General features: G+C 53.5%; 3 protein-coding genes across 5 annotated transcripts in view; 2 read left to right on the top strand and 1 right to left on the bottom strand.

Moving 5' to 3' along the window:
- The window catches only part of Zc3h18 (zinc finger CCCH-type containing 18), a 43,693-nt gene extending 42,623 nt beyond the window's left edge, over positions 1-1,070 (top strand). For all 3 annotated transcript variants that reach the window (XM_052166177.1, XM_052166175.1, XM_052166176.1), the window contains one exon: positions 174-1,070. In XM_052166177.1, the coding sequence (XP_052022137.1) occupies positions 174-372 (199 nt within the window). In that variant the 3' untranslated portion in view covers positions 373-1,070. The remainder of the gene's footprint in view (positions 1-173) is intronic.
- Positions 1,071-5,644: 4,574 nt separating this feature from the next.
- On the top strand, positions 5,645-7,155 carry Il17c (interleukin 17C). Its single transcript, XM_052167280.1, has 3 exons — positions 5,645-5,671; positions 5,891-6,210; positions 6,894-7,155. The coding sequence occupies exons 1-3, from the start codon at positions 5,645-5,647 to the stop codon at positions 7,153-7,155; spliced, it is 609 nt and encodes a 202-aa protein (XP_052023240.1).
- A 1,443-nt stretch (positions 7,156-8,598) lies between these two features.
- Positions 8,599-17,449, bottom strand: LOC127671487 (cytochrome b-245 light chain). The gene is made up of 6 exons (XM_052166255.1): positions 17,303-17,449; positions 11,984-12,053; positions 11,529-11,603; positions 11,227-11,310; positions 10,511-10,592; positions 8,599-8,919 (listed from the first exon to the last, which is right to left on the bottom strand). The coding sequence occupies exons 1-6, from the start codon at positions 17,358-17,360 to the stop codon at positions 8,710-8,712; spliced, it is 579 nt and encodes a 192-aa protein (XP_052022215.1). The 5' UTR covers positions 17,361-17,449; the 3' UTR covers positions 8,599-8,709.
- Positions 17,450-18,004: the final 555 nt, after the last annotated feature.

The following is an 18,004-nucleotide window of genomic DNA, read 5'->3' as shown; positions in this document are numbered from 1 at the left end:
CCTTGTTAAAGAGCCCTAGATAAGGGCCAGTGAGTCTCAGGGTGGCTATATAGTGGGGTGGAAAGGAGAGGCTGCAGGCTAGCCCGGACCCTCCGTGTCTCCCCACAGAAGAAGTGGGGAGTCCAGGGCAGGCCCGTCGTCATCTACTGCCTCACACCTTCTCAATCCTACAGGAAGCGTCCACTGTCTCCACAGTCTAAGAGCTCCAGCAAGGTCACCAGCGTGCCTGGCAAAGCCACAGATACTGCCACAGCAGGCACTAAGTCAGGGAAGGCCAGCACATTGTCACGGAGAGAGGAACTCCTTAAACAGCTCAAGGCTGTTGAGGACGCCATCGCTCGCAAGCGAGCCAAGATCCCTGGGAAGGTGTAGTGGGCCAGCTCACGCCTGGAGCAGACTCTTCAATGTTTTTATAACGCATAGGGTAAGCGCAGCCATTTTGGATTTTCCAGTCAATGTCTTATTTTGGCTGTGATTCTTTTTAAAAATTAAAAAAGAAAAAAAAAGTTTCTCAGCTGGAAAAGAAGCCACACGCAAGATGAAGATGATGCTGAGTCCCAACCTCCCCACCAGACTGAACCAGCTCCTTCCAGAATAGAGTCTCCACGGACAGATCAGCACTGAGCAGGGAACACCAACTCTGTGTGACATAAGAGCTTCAGGCACGCAGGGCTGGACTCACCCTCTGCCTCCGTCCTCACTTCTCCCGGCTGGCCTCCTGGGCTGCAGTTTTCAGCAGCTTCCTCTCTAGGGACAGGAAAGTGGAACACTTCCGAGACTGCAGGCTGGACTCCCCTCCCTCCCCGGATCAGAAGTATGTATATGTATATATATACAGACATATATACATATACATAATATATATATATATTCTTGCCTAAAGTCTGATTGGGAAACATTTCCTGTCTTTTATTTTAAGCATCAAATTGTTTTAGTTGATTAAAAAGGAAAAAAAACAGAAAAGACAAAAAAAAATAAAATAATAAAGGCCAAGGGTATTGTTGGGGTATCTGTCCAATGTGGAGGGTCTTTTTTGAGCGATCTCCTAAAATAAAATATTTTGATAAGCACTTTCTGGTCCTGGTGATGTCTGCTTGGGCCTTGGCTGCTTCCCTCCTGGGCACCCATGCCCTGGCTCAGGATGGGCTAAGCACTGCGGGAAAGCAGGTGCCTCTACTGCCCACCAGGAGCCAGTAGGCACAGACTGCTTGTTGTTAGCCCTGGAGGGTTGAGCCATCCTGTGGTTTACCCATCCTGTGTTGAGCAAAGAGCAGCACAGCTCTTGTCACTGACTCGGAGTGAGCCCCGGCTGGGCAGGGACTGTAGATGTGACTGGGCTGACCCCAGCTAGAAGGCTGCTGTCCTTGCTTTGAACCTGCCGCCTGGCCCTGACCCAGGCATATGTTTGGGTCCAGGACAAATAAGATTGGAACAATCTGGTATCCCTCTCACGGCGTCTCTGTGAGAGCACTTGATTAAGGCCCAGCCAGTGCAGACAGCTCCAGAGATGTGTCTTCCCAGGCAAATGATCCTGGTGGTGTGCCAGACCTCATCTGTTCTGTCGCCACCTTCCAGGAAGTACCATGCCCAAAAGCCCCCACTTCTGAAGGAGCTGAGAGGACGCCTCATTCTCAGAAGTATCCCGCGCCTCCTGTGAGGTGGGTCTAATTGTCCTGGAACTCCCTATTGGGCTGGCCTGGCTGGCCTAAGACCTTGGGACCTACCCATTTCTACCTCCCAGCACAAGTGACAATTTTCATGAATTCTAAGGACTGGACTCTGATCCTTTCTGTCAGCAAGGCAAGCTACCGGCTGAGCTGTCTCCCCAACCCCTAGCTCCAGGCTTCACCCACACTAGGCCTAGTGTAACCATTCCACATAGCCTTGCTCCTGGGTCACAGAGTGGCAGCCGGCCTTGTTATTGAACAAACCCCAGGCACAGGAGAGATACAGCCCTGCCTAGCAACTCCAAACAGACCAACGGCAACCCCTGCCTCAAGACCCCTCAGAGAGACCTGAGATCTCCAGGCCTGCCACTGTTTCCTGCCCAGACAGGGCAGAATCTGTAGGGGCTGTTGAAGTCTGGTGTGGGCAGGCCTGCTGGGCCAGGGCGGGTCTGCCCAGCATGCTTCATCCTGGCTGCTTTTCCAGTCTTGCCCAACCTGGGACTTGTGAGTGAACCTCAGAAGCAAGGCTACCCACCCCTGCCTCCCATGCTTGCATATGCTCTGTCTCCCACATGGCACCCACTCTGTCCTCCATATAGCCAGGGGCAATGCCTGCCAGGAGAGCTGCACGCAGATTCCTCAGACTGCCCATCCAGCCGCCAGTGGTTAAAGTGAACTACAAAAACGGTGGTAAGACGGGCGGGGACTGAGACCAACGGTTACAGGACATTGTCTGAATAGCTTGACTAGCTATCCTGCCGCCATCTTAGGACACTCATGGAGTGTCAGCTCCAACATGGGAGCTCAGAGGCCAGTATGCTAGTGCCATCGTAGCCCAGGAGTCCTCTGCCTCTCAAGAGACGGAGAGGTCTGAATGAAGCCCTGCTTGGGATTAACTGGGCACAGGCCAGCTGCCAGCCACTGGGGCCACAGGACCGATGGAGCTACTGTAAACCAAGGCAGGAGGTCTGGTCAGCTCTGCCGGGTTCCATTTGGTAAATGGCCATCACACACAAGTCCACAGAGCTCAGCCTCAGGGCCTGGCAGGAAGCAGAGTAGTACATATTTGCCTGGGTTAATTTGCTGCCACCATGGACCCCAGTTTTTCCACCTGGGAAGTGGGTAGCCTGGAGCTCCTCAAGAGTGTGCACGTGGTAATAGTTGAGCATGTCTCCAAAGTTCATGCTCCCATTCTCTCCTGGGCCTGAGGTACTGGTGGACAGAGGCAGGAGGATGGACATCAGTGGGCCTACTGCCCTGACAGAGGCCTTTCATAGGGGGCCATGTGACCCCTCTGGGCTCCACTCTGGGAGAAGTAACCCTGGGAAAGATGGCTGGTCTCGAGCAAGGCACTCTGAAGTGGGCCTTTCTCCCTGGCACGCACGCCTCTCTAATTCCCATTTCTGTGTCTCACACAGATATACACAGACACACACACATAGGACACAGACAGACACATATATACAGACACACACATACACAGACACACAGACATGTGCAGACACACAGACACATATACACACATAGAAACACAGATATACACATGTATACATACAGACACACACATAGACACAGAGACACAGACATACAGAGACAGACACAAATAGAGACACAGAAACAAACAGACATACACAGATACAGACACACACAGACACATACACACATAGACACTTAGAGACACACACATAGACACTTAGAGACACAGACACAAATACAGACACACACAGATACACAGATACACAGGTCTTCCTTTCCTTGCATTCTCTCTGCTCTTCCCAGGATACCGGGTGCTGTCAGACAGGTTGTGTACAGAAAGACTCCAACACAAGAAGAGGCTGGAATCTACTGACACATCCTTCCCTTCCAGGATATAGCTGGCCCAACTCTTCCCTCACCTCAGATCTACCTCCTTCCCACCTGTGTCTTGAAAAGTCTGTGACTCACAAACTCAGAATGCAGAAAGGCCACGAGAATCATGCCAGGGTGCCCATTGGTTAGTCAGAAAAACTGAGGTCTGGGAAGCCCAACCCCTGTCCACCAGAATATTCTCCAAGGACCTGGAGCCTTGCAGCTACACCTGGATGTGTAGGTGTTTAAGTGCATGTTAGTGGGCGTATGTGTGTGCCAGGGAGAAGCTGGAGGCCAGCAGGCTGGCAAGGAAGGGAACTAGGGCTGGGCTTTGCACAAAACACCTCAGCCCGTTTCAGGAACCTGAAGGACAGTTCAGAGGGGCCTTCCTTGGCCCAGGCCCTACTTGGCATTGTTCTGTGTGAGGGGAGGGGCTGGGAGTGCCCACTCCAGATTCTGGAAGCAGGCCGTGCTCTGTGAATCCAGTGACAGCAACACTGTCAGCCTTGAGTAATCCAACTGACCCCAACCGGCTGGCAACATGACAAACTGCCCTCATGGCGGCCTTTCAAGTCTGTGAGCAGAGCCACCCCTTCATCCGATTGGGTTGTTGTTCATAGGGTACCCTGATGTGCCCTTAGCTCTGGGGCTGGGCCACAGCAGGTGCTACACCACAGCCCCTGCACTCAGGTTGACACTGCTTGGAAGTATAAAGGCTAACACTGCAGCCATATTGTCTGGCTCCATCCCCACAGCTGAGCATTTCAGAGTCTATCAAAACCCAGGACAGACAGGGACATCTGCTTTGGAGGTGGTCAGGGCTCCACAGGGTCCCAGGGAAGGGACCTTTCCAGAATGACATTCAAACCTTAGGCATTCAAAACATCCCAAGATCTGGCTCCCACTTCCCCTCTTTTTAGATAAACCAAAGTCCCCACAGTCCCCAGCCCACCCTAGCCAGCTGTCATGGACCCGGTGGGGAAGAGGCACACAGGCGGCTCCAGGCTCAAACACTTTCTGTCAATAGCTACACTCATTTCTGGTGTGCTTACCTCCCTGGCCCCAGGATTTTTTACTTGGGATAAAACTGTTGGAGAGGGTCTGGAGAGAAGACTCAGAGGTTAAATGCACTGGTTGTTCTTACAGAACCTCCAGGGTCTGTTCCCCGTCCCCCAGGGTGGCTTACAACCAGTCACAATTCCAGTTCCAGCAGGTCCTGGGTCCACTCCTGGCCCGCATGGCTACCAGGCACAAACGTGCAGACAAAACACGCGTCCACAGGGTTTGTGTTTGGGGGTGGTTTGTTGTTTGTGTTTGTTTGCTTATTGCTGTTTATTGAGACAGGGTTTCTCTATGTAACCCTGGTTGTCCAAGAACTCACTCAGTAGACCAGGCTGGCCTCGAGCTCACAAAGCTCTGCCTGCTTTTGCCTCCTGAGTGCTCGGATTAAAGGCTGGTGCCACCATACCTAGCTCACACAGAAGTTTTTTTTTGGTTTTTTTGTTTTGTTTTTGTTTTGGTTTTGGTTTTGGTTTTTTTTTTTTTTTTTTTACTTATAAACCTGTAGGATCCCCGATCAAACCTGAGGACATTCCTTAGCCCCCATTTCTCCTGCCTGCACAGGGAAGGGGTGCCTGGTGACCTTAGACCGGAAGCACAACCTCAAAGTCCATCTACTGCTCCAGGACCTGAACTTGACCGATTCATGGCAGGCAGGAAGTAGCATGTCAGCCCCCCTCCCCCAGTGCCAACCCCAGGGTCCCTGAGTTCAAATACCAGAAGTGACACAAGTCACAGTAGTGAGCTACTGCTTGGCTCAACGCCCTGGTTCCTGGTTCCAGAGCCAGGGCCCTGTGCTTTCCACTGGGGAGGACCTTTGGGTAGAAAGGTTGCCTTGCAGGGTCTCCTAAGTATCTGTGACGACAGGGTAGGTGTGGTCAGGGCAGAGCACGAGCTGTTCTCGGGATCTACCTGGATAACTCTGTGATGCAAAGGGACAGACCCAGAGGAGGAAGCAGTGCTGGATTTTCCCCAGGTGTGGCCCCAGGTATAAAGAAGCACACAGCCCGGCTGCACCAGGTACAGCCCTGGGACCGTGCCAGGTGTGGGACTGCTCCATGTCTGCTGCCATGGCCACCGTCACCGTCACTGTGATGGTGAGCCTGGTGCCTTTCCCAGCCTCATGATGACAGCCTAGATGACAGAGGGGTGGATGTTGGGGCCTTTGCGCTAAGCTCAGGATGCCTTTAGGCTAAACCTGTTTGCCCACCTACAAAGGGAAATCTGAACCCCATCTTTTCAGTGAGAACAGGCAAGCTTGGGAGGAAGTGGGCGTTTCCTAGGCTTCCCCTAACCACACACCTGCCTTGTTCCAGAGTCTCCTGCTTCTAGCCTGGTTGCCTGCTGGGGTGGCACACCAAGAGCCCCCACCCTGGGGGAAACCTCGAAGCCATAGGACCCTGAGGTGCTATTCTGCTGAGGAACTATCTCACGGCCAGGCTCCTCCACACCTGCTAACTCGAAGCGCCAGGTGGGAGCAGGCCCTCCCTGTGGCCCTGGTGGCCAGTTTGGAGGCCACAGGCCACAGGAGACAGCATGAAGGACCTCTAGCTGGAACACGGTGCCCCGTGCTGCGGCCGGAGGAGGTGCTGGAAGCTGACACCCACGAGCGCTCCATCTCGCCGTGGAGATATCGGTGAGGGTGATGGCATCCCCACTGGGAGGGGGAGGGGTGGCTTTATTCCCGCTCACTCACCCCAAGCTCTAAAAACACGGTCCCCTAAGAAGCGGAGGCGGAGGTCGAGTGAGACGGGAGCCGCCTCTAAAGTCCCTGCTTGTGTGTTCCCCTTTATCACGCACTGACAGGATACATGCCAGCCTTCTCCTCTTTGTCTGTAGCCTTCACATTCTGAACTCTCGGATGGCAAATTCTAGAGCAAGCAGGGCAGCTACAAGACAGTAGAGTTCCAGGGAGGGCGGAGGGAGGGCTGAGGAGATGGTTCACTGAGGAAGAGCATTTAGTTGGTAAGCATGAAGACCTGAGTTCAAATCCCCGGCATCCACACTAAATAAATAAATAAATAAATAGCCAGGCAGTGGTGGCGCACGCCTGTAATCCCAGCACTCTGGGAGGCAGAGGCAGGCAGGTTTCTGAGTTCGAGGCCAGCCTGGTCTACAGAGTTGAATTCCAGGACAGTCAGGGCTACACAGAGAAACCCTGTCTCGAAAAAAAAACCAAATCCAAATAATAATAATAATAATAATAAAATTTTTAAAAAGGCAGAAAGAGGGCTGCCGAGCCCACCGTGCAGCTTGTGGAAGCTCGGGGTGGCTCTGGGTAGAACCGGAGTGAGCATTCTCATGATTCCCTCCCCACAGCATCGACACAGATGAGAACCGCTACCCACAGAAGTTGGCGGTGGCAGAATGCTTGTGTCGTGGGTGCATCAACGCCAAGACCGGCCGTGAGACAGCTGCCCTGAACTCTGTGCAGCTGCTGCAGAGCCTGCTGGTGCTACGGCGACAGCCCTGCTCCCGAGATGGAGCAGTGGACCCTACACCAGGGTCCTTCACTTTCCACACCGAGTTCATCCGCGTGCCTGTCGGCTGTACCTGCGTTCTTCCCAGGTCTACACAGTGACTTCTGTCATGGTCCTGCTGTGGTGTATCGGGATCTTTCCAGGACAGACATTCCAGGCACCTCCACAGAGGACACCTTCTATTTATGTGTATTTATTGATTATTTATTGACTCAGGAGAAGCAGGAGCTATACCCGGCCCTCGCCCTATGACGCATGACCACTGCCTGGATCCAGTCTGCTGGTCTCGGACAGGGGAGGTCAGGTATCCCCGTGTCTGGAAGGACCGCTTGGCTAACCCTGTCACCAAAGGGAAATCTGGGCGTGGTATAAAGCACACCAGGAATCCCAAGCACTTGGGAGAGCCTGGAAGATTGCCACAGGTCTTCAGACAGCCTGGTCTACACTGTGAGTCTCAGGGACGCCAGACAGTGGGGTGGGCCCGAGGCAACTGGCTTCCTCTCCTTGAAGGTCCAGCCACAGTGACGGGGAAGGAGATGGGAGGCTGGGTCTGTGTCACCCCAGAGCCCTGGTTCCTGCCTGATGAAACCCTCCGCTATTTGTTTTTAAACAATTATTTATTTTAACTGTTATTAAACTGACAGAGTTCAGTGCTTCCTTCATTTACCCCCCCCCCCCACACGCAAGTCCGTTTCTCTTCCCTCTTTGCCCTGTCCACTGTGTAGATGCTCAGAGGGTAACTAAAGCCCCAAAGCCCCAAATTCCATTTGTGAGGTTGCGTGGATCCTGCAGTAGGGGTGGGGGCCGTCAGGCCTGGGCCTCTACCTTTCTATGGGAGGCAGCTGGGGTCCCAGGCAGTCCCTCAAAGCCACATTGTGCCCCCCAGTCTTTGTTATTATTATGATTATTTGGACAACACCATTTCTTTTTTTTTTTTTAAACACATTTATTATTATATGTAAGTACACTGTAGCTGTCTTCAGACACTCCAGAAGAGGGTGTCAGTTCTCATTACAGATGGTTTGTGAGCCACCATGTGGTTGCTGGGATTTGAACTCAGGACCTTCGGAAGAACAGTCAGTGCTCTTAACCACTGAGCCATCTCTCCAGCCCCGACAACACCATTTCTGCCTGAGGCTAATCCTTAGGCCGGAACCCCTGCACCAAGACAGTCACTGCCACAATGTAGCTTTCCAGCAGGACCTGTCAGGCCTTTTCCCCAATAGGGGCCCAGGGCTGTGGAATCAAACTGGAGAAACTCCCACTCAGAGCTGGGAGCCTCCAGGCACACGCCCAGTACCCTGGCTCCACCTGGTGAAGGGGAGGGGGGCAGTGGCTTCCTCTCTGCTTCTGAAAGAACCAGACCCGGGAGAGGCTCAGGGTCCCACCTGTAAACATGAGCCCACCCACGGTCCACTGGGGAGTCACCAGGCCTTCCGTGACCGGCCTTCAGGTCCCCGAACAGGACAGGGAGTATGTTCGAGCCATGGCTGATGACAGTCCCTCCCCCAGCCTCATATGAAGAACTACTTGTCCACACCAGCTATTTATGAATCACGTTTATTATAGTGAACATCAGAGGTATTACAGAGTTGCCTCTGTGGGGCAACTCCACAGAAACCCAAGCAGGAGCTGGCGACAGCCACTGAAGATGGTCACACGACCTCATCTGTCACCGGAATTGGGTTAACCTGGGGTCCTCCAGCCGAGGCTGCCTCCTCTTCACCCACACTTGGCTTCTTGCGGACCTCCGCTGGTGGCCGGGGCGGGGGGTTGGTCGGTGGTTGCTTGATGGTGCCTCCAACCTGCGGCCGCTCCTTGGGTTTAGTCTCAATGGGGGTCCACTGCTCACCCCGGATGGCTGCCTGGGGCAGAAAGGGTCCGTGTTGTGCTTACAGTCAAGCTACTTACTGTCCCCAGGGACTCCAAGTGGACATGGGCACGCCCACAATGGGCATGGCTTACATTAATATTAACTGACTGGCCCAAGGCCACGCAGTCAGGATCTGGGGCTGCCTGACACCAAACCCAAATTCTGTGGCCATGCCAGGAGGGCCTTCCCTACAGGAGAGGAAGCAGAGAGCCCCCGCTTTATAACATTTCCAGAAGCACTTCCAGATGCAAATTCGATGACCCACAGAGCTTCTGGGTTCCTCTACCCACGAGCTATCCACCTACGTGACAGCCTCCATAGGGTGGTGAGCTGCCAAGCATTCTATAGGAAGCACCCAGGGCTGGGTGCTGAGGAACGCAAGCAGAGAACTTGCTGGAAATAGGGCTGACTTCCCTTCCCGTCTACTCCCACATTCCCCCGCAGCTGGCCCTGGGAATCTGGGAATGGGCATTGACATTTAGTATCTCAGCAGGCAGCGATGGCACATGCCTGTAATCCCAGCACTCGGGAGGCAGAGGCAGGGGGATCTCTGAGAGTTCAAGGCCAGCCTGGTCTACAGGACAGCCAGGGCTACACAGAGAAACCCTCTCTCAAAAAGCCAGAATTAATCAATTGACTGATTTGTATTCCACAACACTTGAGAGCCAGGAAGCCCGCAGCACGGCTCACACCGTGGCTAAGCCTTCTAACCAACAAGCCAGAGAGAAGATTTTATCCAGAAGATATGGATAGAGCTGACAGAAGAGGACACAGGAAGACATCTACACGACCTTAGAACAGAGAAGACCTGTAATGAACACCAACTAGGCCATGTGAAACAGCGCGTATCTGTCATCCCAGCATCCACAGATGGAGGCGGGATGATCAGGAGTTCAAGGCCACCTTCAACTACAGAGCAAGTTTGAGGCGAGTCTGGGCTGCACGAGACCCTGCTCTTCCCCTCAAAATAAAACTATAAATAAATAGGGCTGGAGAGGTGGCTCAGAGGTTAAGAGCACTGACTGCTCTTCCAGAGGTCCTGAGTTCAAGTCCCAGCAACCACGTGGTGGCTCACAACTATCTGTAATGGGATCTGATGCCCTCTTCTGGTGTGTCTGAAGACATCTACAGTATACTGACATATAAGTAATTCTTAAAAATTTAGTAAATAATTCCTAAAATATATATATATATATACATGCATATATATGTGTGTGTGTATATGCGTGTGTGTGTGTATACATATATACACATACACACACACACACACACATGTGCTCCTGTGTCATGAACTCCTGGGAAGTTCACCTAACACTACCCAAACTCAGGCAGGCTTGGATGAACCGTAGGCCCACACAGAGGCTTGGAGGTACGAACTGGGGCAGCCACGCTGCCTCTTCAAGCTCGTCTTTTTATCTGCCTGCCTGACAGATCCACAATGCAGCTTCAACAGGGAAGGGCCCGGTATACACCAGAGGAGCAGCACTCCACACAGCCGACATGAGCGGGCTATGAGAGCAAGAGCACCAAGCGTGGTAAGGGTGGGCGCGGGAGGGAGGTGACTGCTGAGGACGGCCACTTACCAGCAGGTAGATGACACTGGCGATGGCCAAGCAGACAGTCCCCAGGATGGTGGCCAGCAGGAAGCCTGCAGGCACTGACAGCCTTGAGACATGCAGACAGGAGGATGCAAACAGACACAGTCAGAGGGGATCTGGTCACAAGGTCCCAGAGGGAGAGTCCAGCCCCAGGGCCCTGGATGAACGGAGGCTAGCTCTGCACGGGTTTGCTCTAAGCTGTCCTCTGTGGTGATGTGCTCTTTGATTCAAGCCTCAGACATCTCTTTGGCGAAAAGGCCTGAGCTGGACTGTGGCCACATGGGTGTGTCCTAAAACTGCTGGTGTAACAGGCCCAGCACGGCGCCGGCAGCTCAGCTGCTAGGTTTGGTGTGCACTGCAGGTTTGGGACCTTCTGCCCTCTCTAAAAGCTGAGCTTTTCTTTTCTAGATTTTTTATTTTATGTGAGTATGCTGTGCCTGTCTTCAGACACACCAGAAGAGAGGGCATCTGATCCCATTACAGATGGTCGTGAGCCACCATGTGGTTGCTGGGATTTGAACTCAGGACAGTGCTCTTAACCACTGAGCCATCTCTCCAGCCCCAAAGCTGGGCTTTTCTATCTGGATAAACTTTAATGACGAGGAGGCTTGGCTGGGAAATGCCTTCCTGTCCAGGCTACAGACCCAGGAGCTGTCTTCGTCTAGTCTCCTGTTACCCTGGGGATGGACAGAGGAACTCACAGGAAGTGGAGGACAGCTCGCACGTAGTAATTTCTGGTGAGGGGCCCGAAGAGCTTCACCACAGCGGTCAGGTACTTCTGTCCACTAGATAGCGGGAAGACAAAAGGTCAGAGGGTCACCACCAGTCACACCTAGAGTCCTGTGGGTCACTCCTTATCTGCCCCCTTCCAGGGTTCTGGGCCCTTTTCCTCCTGGGCACACGAGCCCGGCGGCTGACATCTGGGCAGGCCTTGGGCTGGGAGCTCGGGAGGAGTTGGCTCCCTGGGGCATGGCCCCAGGCCACTCGGGTAGGGCTGACTTACCAGCGCTCCATGGTGGAGCCCTTTTTCCTCTTCCCCCGGGGGTACTCCAGCAGACAGATGAGCACCCCTGCCACGCTGCAGCGAGGTTAAGGAAAGCCACGTGTGGCCCGGGCCCGGCCGTGCTTTTGCTGATGGGTAAATCACTGCCCCATGCCTACCCTCCACCTGTTCTGTTCCAGGCCCTGGCCTAGGAGTCAGCCTCCATCAAGGTGGGGTGGAGGCAATGGACTCCAGTCCAGTCCTTGGGATCTTGGGCCTCAGTTTACCTTTGCCTGAACCTCCTCTGTAGCCTTTAACAAGTGGCTGTCCCGCCCCTGGGCCTTGACTTTTTAATGTGCAGACAGAGCTGGTCCTGCTGATGTGGCCAAACAGCACATGGTAGCTCTCTGTAAACTGGCATGCTGGTCCTGAAAGCACCCCATGCCCCCACTTCCTGGTCCCCAGTAGAAGGATACATAGAGTAGGTGCCAAAGTACCACTGCGCGAAGCGTCCGGCGGTAGCCACGATGCCCCCTGTGATAAGGACTGAGGACGGAGGGAGATGGTTAGGACGCGCCACCTGCTGCAGGTGTGAGCCAGCTTGGGCTTGCCCCGGGCTTGGGACCACCTCCAATTCTCTGTCTACTGGGGCAGGGCACCGTACAGCAAGGGGTCGAGGGGCAGACAGGACAGTCCGGGAGGTGGCCACAGCAAGCTAAGCTCCACTCACGGTCTCGTGCCACACCCTACCCTCTTACTTTTTTTCCTTTCCTTTTCTTCCTTTTTTAAAGATTTATTTATTTATTATATGTAAGTACACTGTAGTTGTCTTCAGATACAACAGAAGAGGGCATCAGATCCCATTAGAGATGGCTGTGAGCCACCATGTGGTTGCTGGGATTTGAACTCAGGACCTCTGGAAGAGCAGTTGGTGTTCTTAACCTCTGAGCCATCTCTCCAGCCCCCCCCCCTTTTGTTTGGTTGTTTGTTTTCCGAGACAGGGTTTCTCTGTGTAGCCCTGGCTGTCCTGGAACTCACTCTATGGACCAAGCTGGCCTCAAACTCAGAAATCCGTCTGCCTCTGCCTCCCAAGCACTAGGACTAAAGGCGTGCGCCACCACCGCCTGGCTCACGTTTTCTTTTTTTAACCAATTGTCAGAGTGCATTTATGGTTTCTTGTGGAATTGGCAAGATGGTGGAGCAAGTAAGGCGCTTGAGTACTGAGTTCCTCCTAACAGACCCACCAGGAGAGAACGACTCTGTAAGTTGTCCTTTGACCTCCACATTCTTACTATCTTAGCACAGTGGTGCACAACTACAATCTAAGTACTGTATAGGGACATAGAGGAAAGAGGACCAGAGTTCAAGGCTAACCCCAGGAGTTTGAGAACAGCCTGAGCTACAAGTGATTGTGTCTCAAACAAACGAACAAACAGGCAAACACTGGAGAGGTGGCTAGGTCGGTGGTGCGCTTGCCCGGCACGCACGAAGTCCTCAATGCAACCCCAGGGCCATATAAAGTCCTCAATGCAACCCCAGGGCCATATAAACTGAACGGGTATACTTGTGTATAATCTCAGCCCTTAGAAAGTGGAGGCAGGAAGACTGTGAGTTCAAGGCCAGCCTCACCCGCTCTCTCACTTGCGTAGGATGCTCCAGGACAGGCCTGGGAGAAGACCGCAGGAGGGCCAGGAATTCAGCCATCTTCTGCTACTCAGTGAATTGAAACCCTGACTCAAAACAAACAGATAAATAAATAAATAATAAAAGCTAGGATCCTGTTGTAGGTTTAGGAAGATTCGTGATACACCGCGTGTAAGAAACATCTGAAGATTTTGGTTACAAACAAGCTGGAGGGGGCTGGAGAGATGGCTGAGCGGTTAAGAGCTTTCTCCTCCGGAGGTCCCCAGCAATCTGGAATGGGATCCCATGCCCTCTCTGGTGTGTCTGAAGACACCAACAGTGTACTCATATATAAAATAAATAAATCTTTAAAAAACAGAAAGCTGGAGAGCTGGCTCCGTGTTCCAGAGTGCCAGCTACTCTTCTAAAGTATTGTTTGTTAGCTAGGCGTGGCCATGTCTGTAATCCCAACACCTTTGAGTCTAAGACAGAAGGATCACAGATTTCAGGTCAATATTCTACTTCAAACAATAAGAAAAAAAATCTTTTTCCCTTTCTTTCTTTCTGTCTGTCTTTCTTTCTCTCTTTCTTTTGTTTTTTGTTTTGTTTTTTGAGACAGGGTTTCTCTGTGTAGCCCTGGCTGTCCTGGAACTCACTGTGTAGACCAGGCTGGCCTCGAACTCAGAAATCTGCCTGCTTCTGCCTCCCAGAGTGCTGGGATTACAGGCGTGGGCCACCACAGCCCGGCTTGCAGTAAGTTTTACTCAGACCAAAATAAAAAAAAATAAAATAAAAAAAAAAAAACTTTTAGCAAGGATTTCCAAAGGTACGGCAAGGTGTCATTCCTTATTTTCAAACTGAAATGCAAAGAGACAAGTTCTCTGTCCCGTCCTGACATTTGAAGATTAATTCTCCCTCGGCCGTGGGTGGGCTTCAGGAAGCTCAGCCTTGCTCTCACTCCCCGACTTGTTTCTCGTCTGGCAGTTTCGGTTCTCTCTTAAGCACCAGCCCGTCTCTGGTTCAGTTCCCTTCTTGCCATGGCCTCCTCTGCACTGACGATCCCACAGCTGAAACTCAGCCAGACCTCGCCAGCGGAGATGCATCCTTCTCTCGGTGTCTGAGGACACTGCATGGTGTCCTGGCATCTGTGACTGACCTGAGAGCTCTAGTCTGGTACACCCAGGACTTTTTCTTTCTTTTGTCTAATCTCACTTGAGTGGATCCAAGGAGGGATTTGTTTCTGGGGGAAAAAAAAAAGACTTCTTTTTCTCTTCAGCCTACAGTCTCAGTCTCGTCTAGTCATCTCTGGGCAGTGCTCACGCAGTCTCCAAGTCCTCCCCCACGTGGTGGTACTCAGCACCTCACATGGTCACCCTTCTTGTACAACGTGTGACACAACCTCTGTGTAGAAAGCCCCATGACCGCGTGGTTCCTCTCAGCTCCCTTCTGTTTTCTTCTTCAGGACGGTGCAGCCGCAGTGCATCCATGACCACCAAGACCTGATCGACATGTGTCAGCAGAATTCCCTTCCTCAGATCCAGTCGGCCACTTATCTCCTTTGACATTCAAGGGACAAGTTTTCCCCTTTCCGGTGGGACCAGCACCCCTGCCCTGTGGGTGCTGACCCCTCACAGGGTTCACTTCCTCAAATGGTGAGTGTGAGCTCATGCCAATAGGGTGTGTAGCCCGCAGCAGCCCGTGGGCCTACTTGAGGTCTCTAGTTTCTGCATCTGTGGGTGGAGGCAGCCTTGCTCCTCCACCCTCTGCTGGCCCCGGTCTTGTGCTTTGGCTGTACGTGATCCTTTCTGCCTGACCCCTGGCTGCAACTGCTCTTGGCAGCTGGAGGGATTGATGCTCTCTACTCTATGACAGTCTTGCTAGGGTGGTGACTCCTGCCTTCTCCAGCAAAGAGACTGTGGAGCAGTCTGAGGAAAAGCCTCCACACTATCCTGGGCATCCCCAGACTTCAGGTCCCTCTCTACCCTTCAAATAGCATTGATGTATCTCAATGCTCTGCTGAAGCTCGGCTACATATTAACCTCCTGTTTTGCTGGTCAGCATTAAGAGTGTGCTCTGCAGGAGGAGAGGGTGCCTTGTCACACATTCACTCCATCTGCTACCCATAGTCCTTAGAGTGTCACGTCCTCACTCTCAGCTTCTGCTATGCCGCCCACTATGAGCAGGAGGGGTCATTCTTTACCCAGCAGGAAGACCCAAGGACTCGTTCTCAAACCCATGGCTTGCTGAAGTGCTACACTGTAACAGAGGGCCCTCCTCCCAGGGCCAGGCTATCTGAGGTTGGAGGTCTCAACAGGTGACATCTGACTCAAGAGTGAAAGGGAGACATCAGCTGTGGCCACAGCAGATTGTGCAAAGGCCCCGGTGCACATTCAGGAAACAGAGACCGAGAAGAAGCTGTGTAGGAAGGAAGGCAGGGCGAGCCCAGGAGGCGAGAGCAGTCAGAGCAGTGACCCCGGCTGCCAGAAGTGGGCTTTCATCCTGATACTGAGCCAGAAGAGGTGCGGACTTTTTTGTGATTTAGAAAAACAAAATGAAGCCGGGCAGTGGTGGCGCACGCCTTTAATCCCAGCACTTGGGAGGCAGAGGCAGGTGGATTTCTGGATTTCAAGGCCAGCCTGGTCTACAGAGTGAGTTCCAGGACAGCCAGGGCTACACAGAGAAACCCAGTCTCGAAAAACAAACAAACAAACAAAAAACAAACCAAAATTTAGAAAAACATAACGCTGGAGAGATGGCTCTGGGGTTAAGCGCGCCGGCCACTCTCGCAGAGGACCTGAATGTGGTTCTTAGCACCCTCACCAGGCAGCTGGGAACCACCTGGATGTAACACCAGCTCCAGGGGATGCAATATCCTCTTCTAGCCTTTGTCTGCAAGTGTCTGCATTTATGCACATGGCCAGACACACACACACCACACACACACACACAATCTGAAAAAAGTAAAATGTTAAAAAACAAAACAAAGTGTGCTCCTGTTGGCTGGACCTAGCCAGTTCAGAGCCCCCCCCCCCCCCCCAACGCTTGTACTTTCCCGTAAAAAAGAAAAGTCAGCGGAAGTCACACTCTGTGGAGCAAGTGGCCACACAGCCTGTGACTTCTCCAGCTCTCCCGTCTACCGTCTACTACAGCACAGGAGACTTGTGTCAGCCTGGACACTGTAAACAATTAGCTGAGGCAGTACTCAGACCCTATGCACAGGTAAGGTCAGGAATCACTGGGTGGCTAGCACGCACAGGAATAGCACCTGCCTGGTGTTCGGACCCCAGGTGTGTCTGTCACCCCCACTTCCTGGAGGGAACCTTTGAAACTGTCGGTAGTTCACAGCACAAGCCATCACTTGAGGCTGAGAAGGGGAAAGAAGGGAGACAGGTGTGGGGTGTGGGTTACTCAGCACCATTCTCAAAAGATTTGGGTTTCAAGGCCTTCCACCCCAGCCTGGGAGCTTCAGGCATGGACTGGGGAGATTTCTCTACCACCTCTCCTGTGCGCTGTTCCGCTATTCCCGGGTGAGGGGAGGTAGGTGTGGACCACTCTCCCTGCCCTTGCAGGTCTTTCCTGTCTGACCCCGGCTCTGAGGCATGTCTGCAGTCCGGACTGTTCAAGCCACGGCCAGTGTCATGCTCACTCTAAAGGCTAAGTGTCCCGTGGCCCGCATCTTAACTCGGCAGGGCGGCAGGGCTAAAATCACTCTTGTGAAATAGTTTCTGCGCACAGCTTGTGGGATGGAGCCGACTGCTCCTCTAGGATGAGCTCACGTCATATCCCAGGCCCCTTCAGGAGAAGCTGGAGCCCTAGTGACCCCAAGGCCAGAGTCCCTTCTCCTGGCCAAGTGGGCTGTGCGCAGAAGAGGGTCTTCCGGGGGTTTTCCAAAGCAGGCGGGAAAACACCGGGTGAATGCCTCTTCCCCAGCTGCAAGCAACTTCCTCCTCTGAGGTCCCAGCGCAGACCGAACAGGGTGCAGGGCGGGGTCGCCTCTAGAGCAGGCGGCCGGAGCACAGAGCACGGCCTGCAGCGGCCACCGCCCGTCCCGAGCCCGGAGGCCCCGTAGGTCGCTCCGCTTGTAGGTCCGCAGAAGCAGCCGGCGCCCTGCTTCCCCCGCGGTGCCCCACGGGTCCTGAGCACCCCGTCCGCCCGCTGCCCACCTCACTCACTCAGGCCAGACGCCAGCGCCTGCTCGTTGGCCCACATGGCCCACTCGATCTGCCCCATGGCGAGGACCCTGCACACGCAGCAGCCGCCGGGTCCGACTCTGCAGCCCACTCCGCAAGTCCTCACTGATCGGCCCGCCCCCTGCTCAGGCCCCGCCCTTTCGGGCTGGGCCCCAGAGGCCTCCTCTGCACCTTCCCTTTGAGCGTTGGTGGGTGGGACAGTCTCCCCAGCGTTGTCTCACCAGGGCGCCTTAGGACTGCTTGTGACTTGTGACCGTTCTACCCCCAGGACCATAGGAGTTAAGTCATTTCACCCACCTGCTCCTACGGCTATCAGATAAAGGCAGCTGCCCCCTAAAACGGGATGAGGTTACTTCCGACTCACTGTGAGCTGGGGCAGGTGTGTCCTGGGTCACGTGACTGAGGGGTGGGGGTAACCATGGTGTGCAAGGCTGGGAAAACCCAGAGAGCAGGGGACAGAACACTGAGTGCCTAAGGTCACTCTCTTGTCCCTTTCCTCTGACCTCAGCTCCAGCAGCTGTTGCATGTATGTTGAGGTGACAAGGTGGCAGGAGACTCTCACAAGGGGGTACAGGGGTGGGGGCTGGCTTGTGGGCAGTAGGAAGTGCTCCTGGCAGGTTCTACTTCAGACCCCACCTCTCCACTCCACAGGAAACAAGACTGAACTCAATGGTAGGTAGGGCC

This window comes from Apodemus sylvaticus, chromosome 21 (assembly GCF_947179515.1).
Source record: "Apodemus sylvaticus chromosome 21, mApoSyl1.1, whole genome shotgun sequence".
Taxonomy (NCBI): Eukaryota; Metazoa; Chordata; class Mammalia; order Rodentia; family Muridae; genus Apodemus; species Apodemus sylvaticus.
This window is presented reverse-complemented; position numbering and strand designations above follow the sequence as displayed.

Excerpts from the sequence above, each read along its gene's own strand:
- Il17c (XM_052167280.1), top strand. The coding sequence starts at position 5,645 with ATGGCCACCGTCACCGTCACTGTGATG. Across the intron at positions 5,672-5,890 it reads CCGTCACCGTCACTGTGATG|AGTCTCCTGCTTCTAGCCTG; the intron begins GTGAGCCTGGTG and ends GCCTTGTTCCAG. Across the intron at positions 6,211-6,893 it reads ATCTCGCCGTGGAGATATCG|CATCGACACAGATGAGAACC; the intron begins GTGAGGGTGATG and ends CCCTCCCCACAG.
- LOC127671487 (XM_052166255.1), bottom strand. The coding sequence starts at position 17,360 with ATGGGGCAGATCGAGTGGGCCATGTGGGCCAACGAGCAGGCGCTGGCG. Across the intron at positions 11,604-11,983 it reads TACTTTGGCACCTACTCTAT|CGTGGCAGGGGTGCTCATCT; the intron begins GTATCCTTCTAC and ends ACCTCGCTGCAG. Across the intron at positions 11,311-11,528 it reads GGCTCCACCATGGAGCGCTG|TGGACAGAAGTACCTGACCG; the intron begins GTAAGTCAGCCC and ends CCCGCTATCTAG.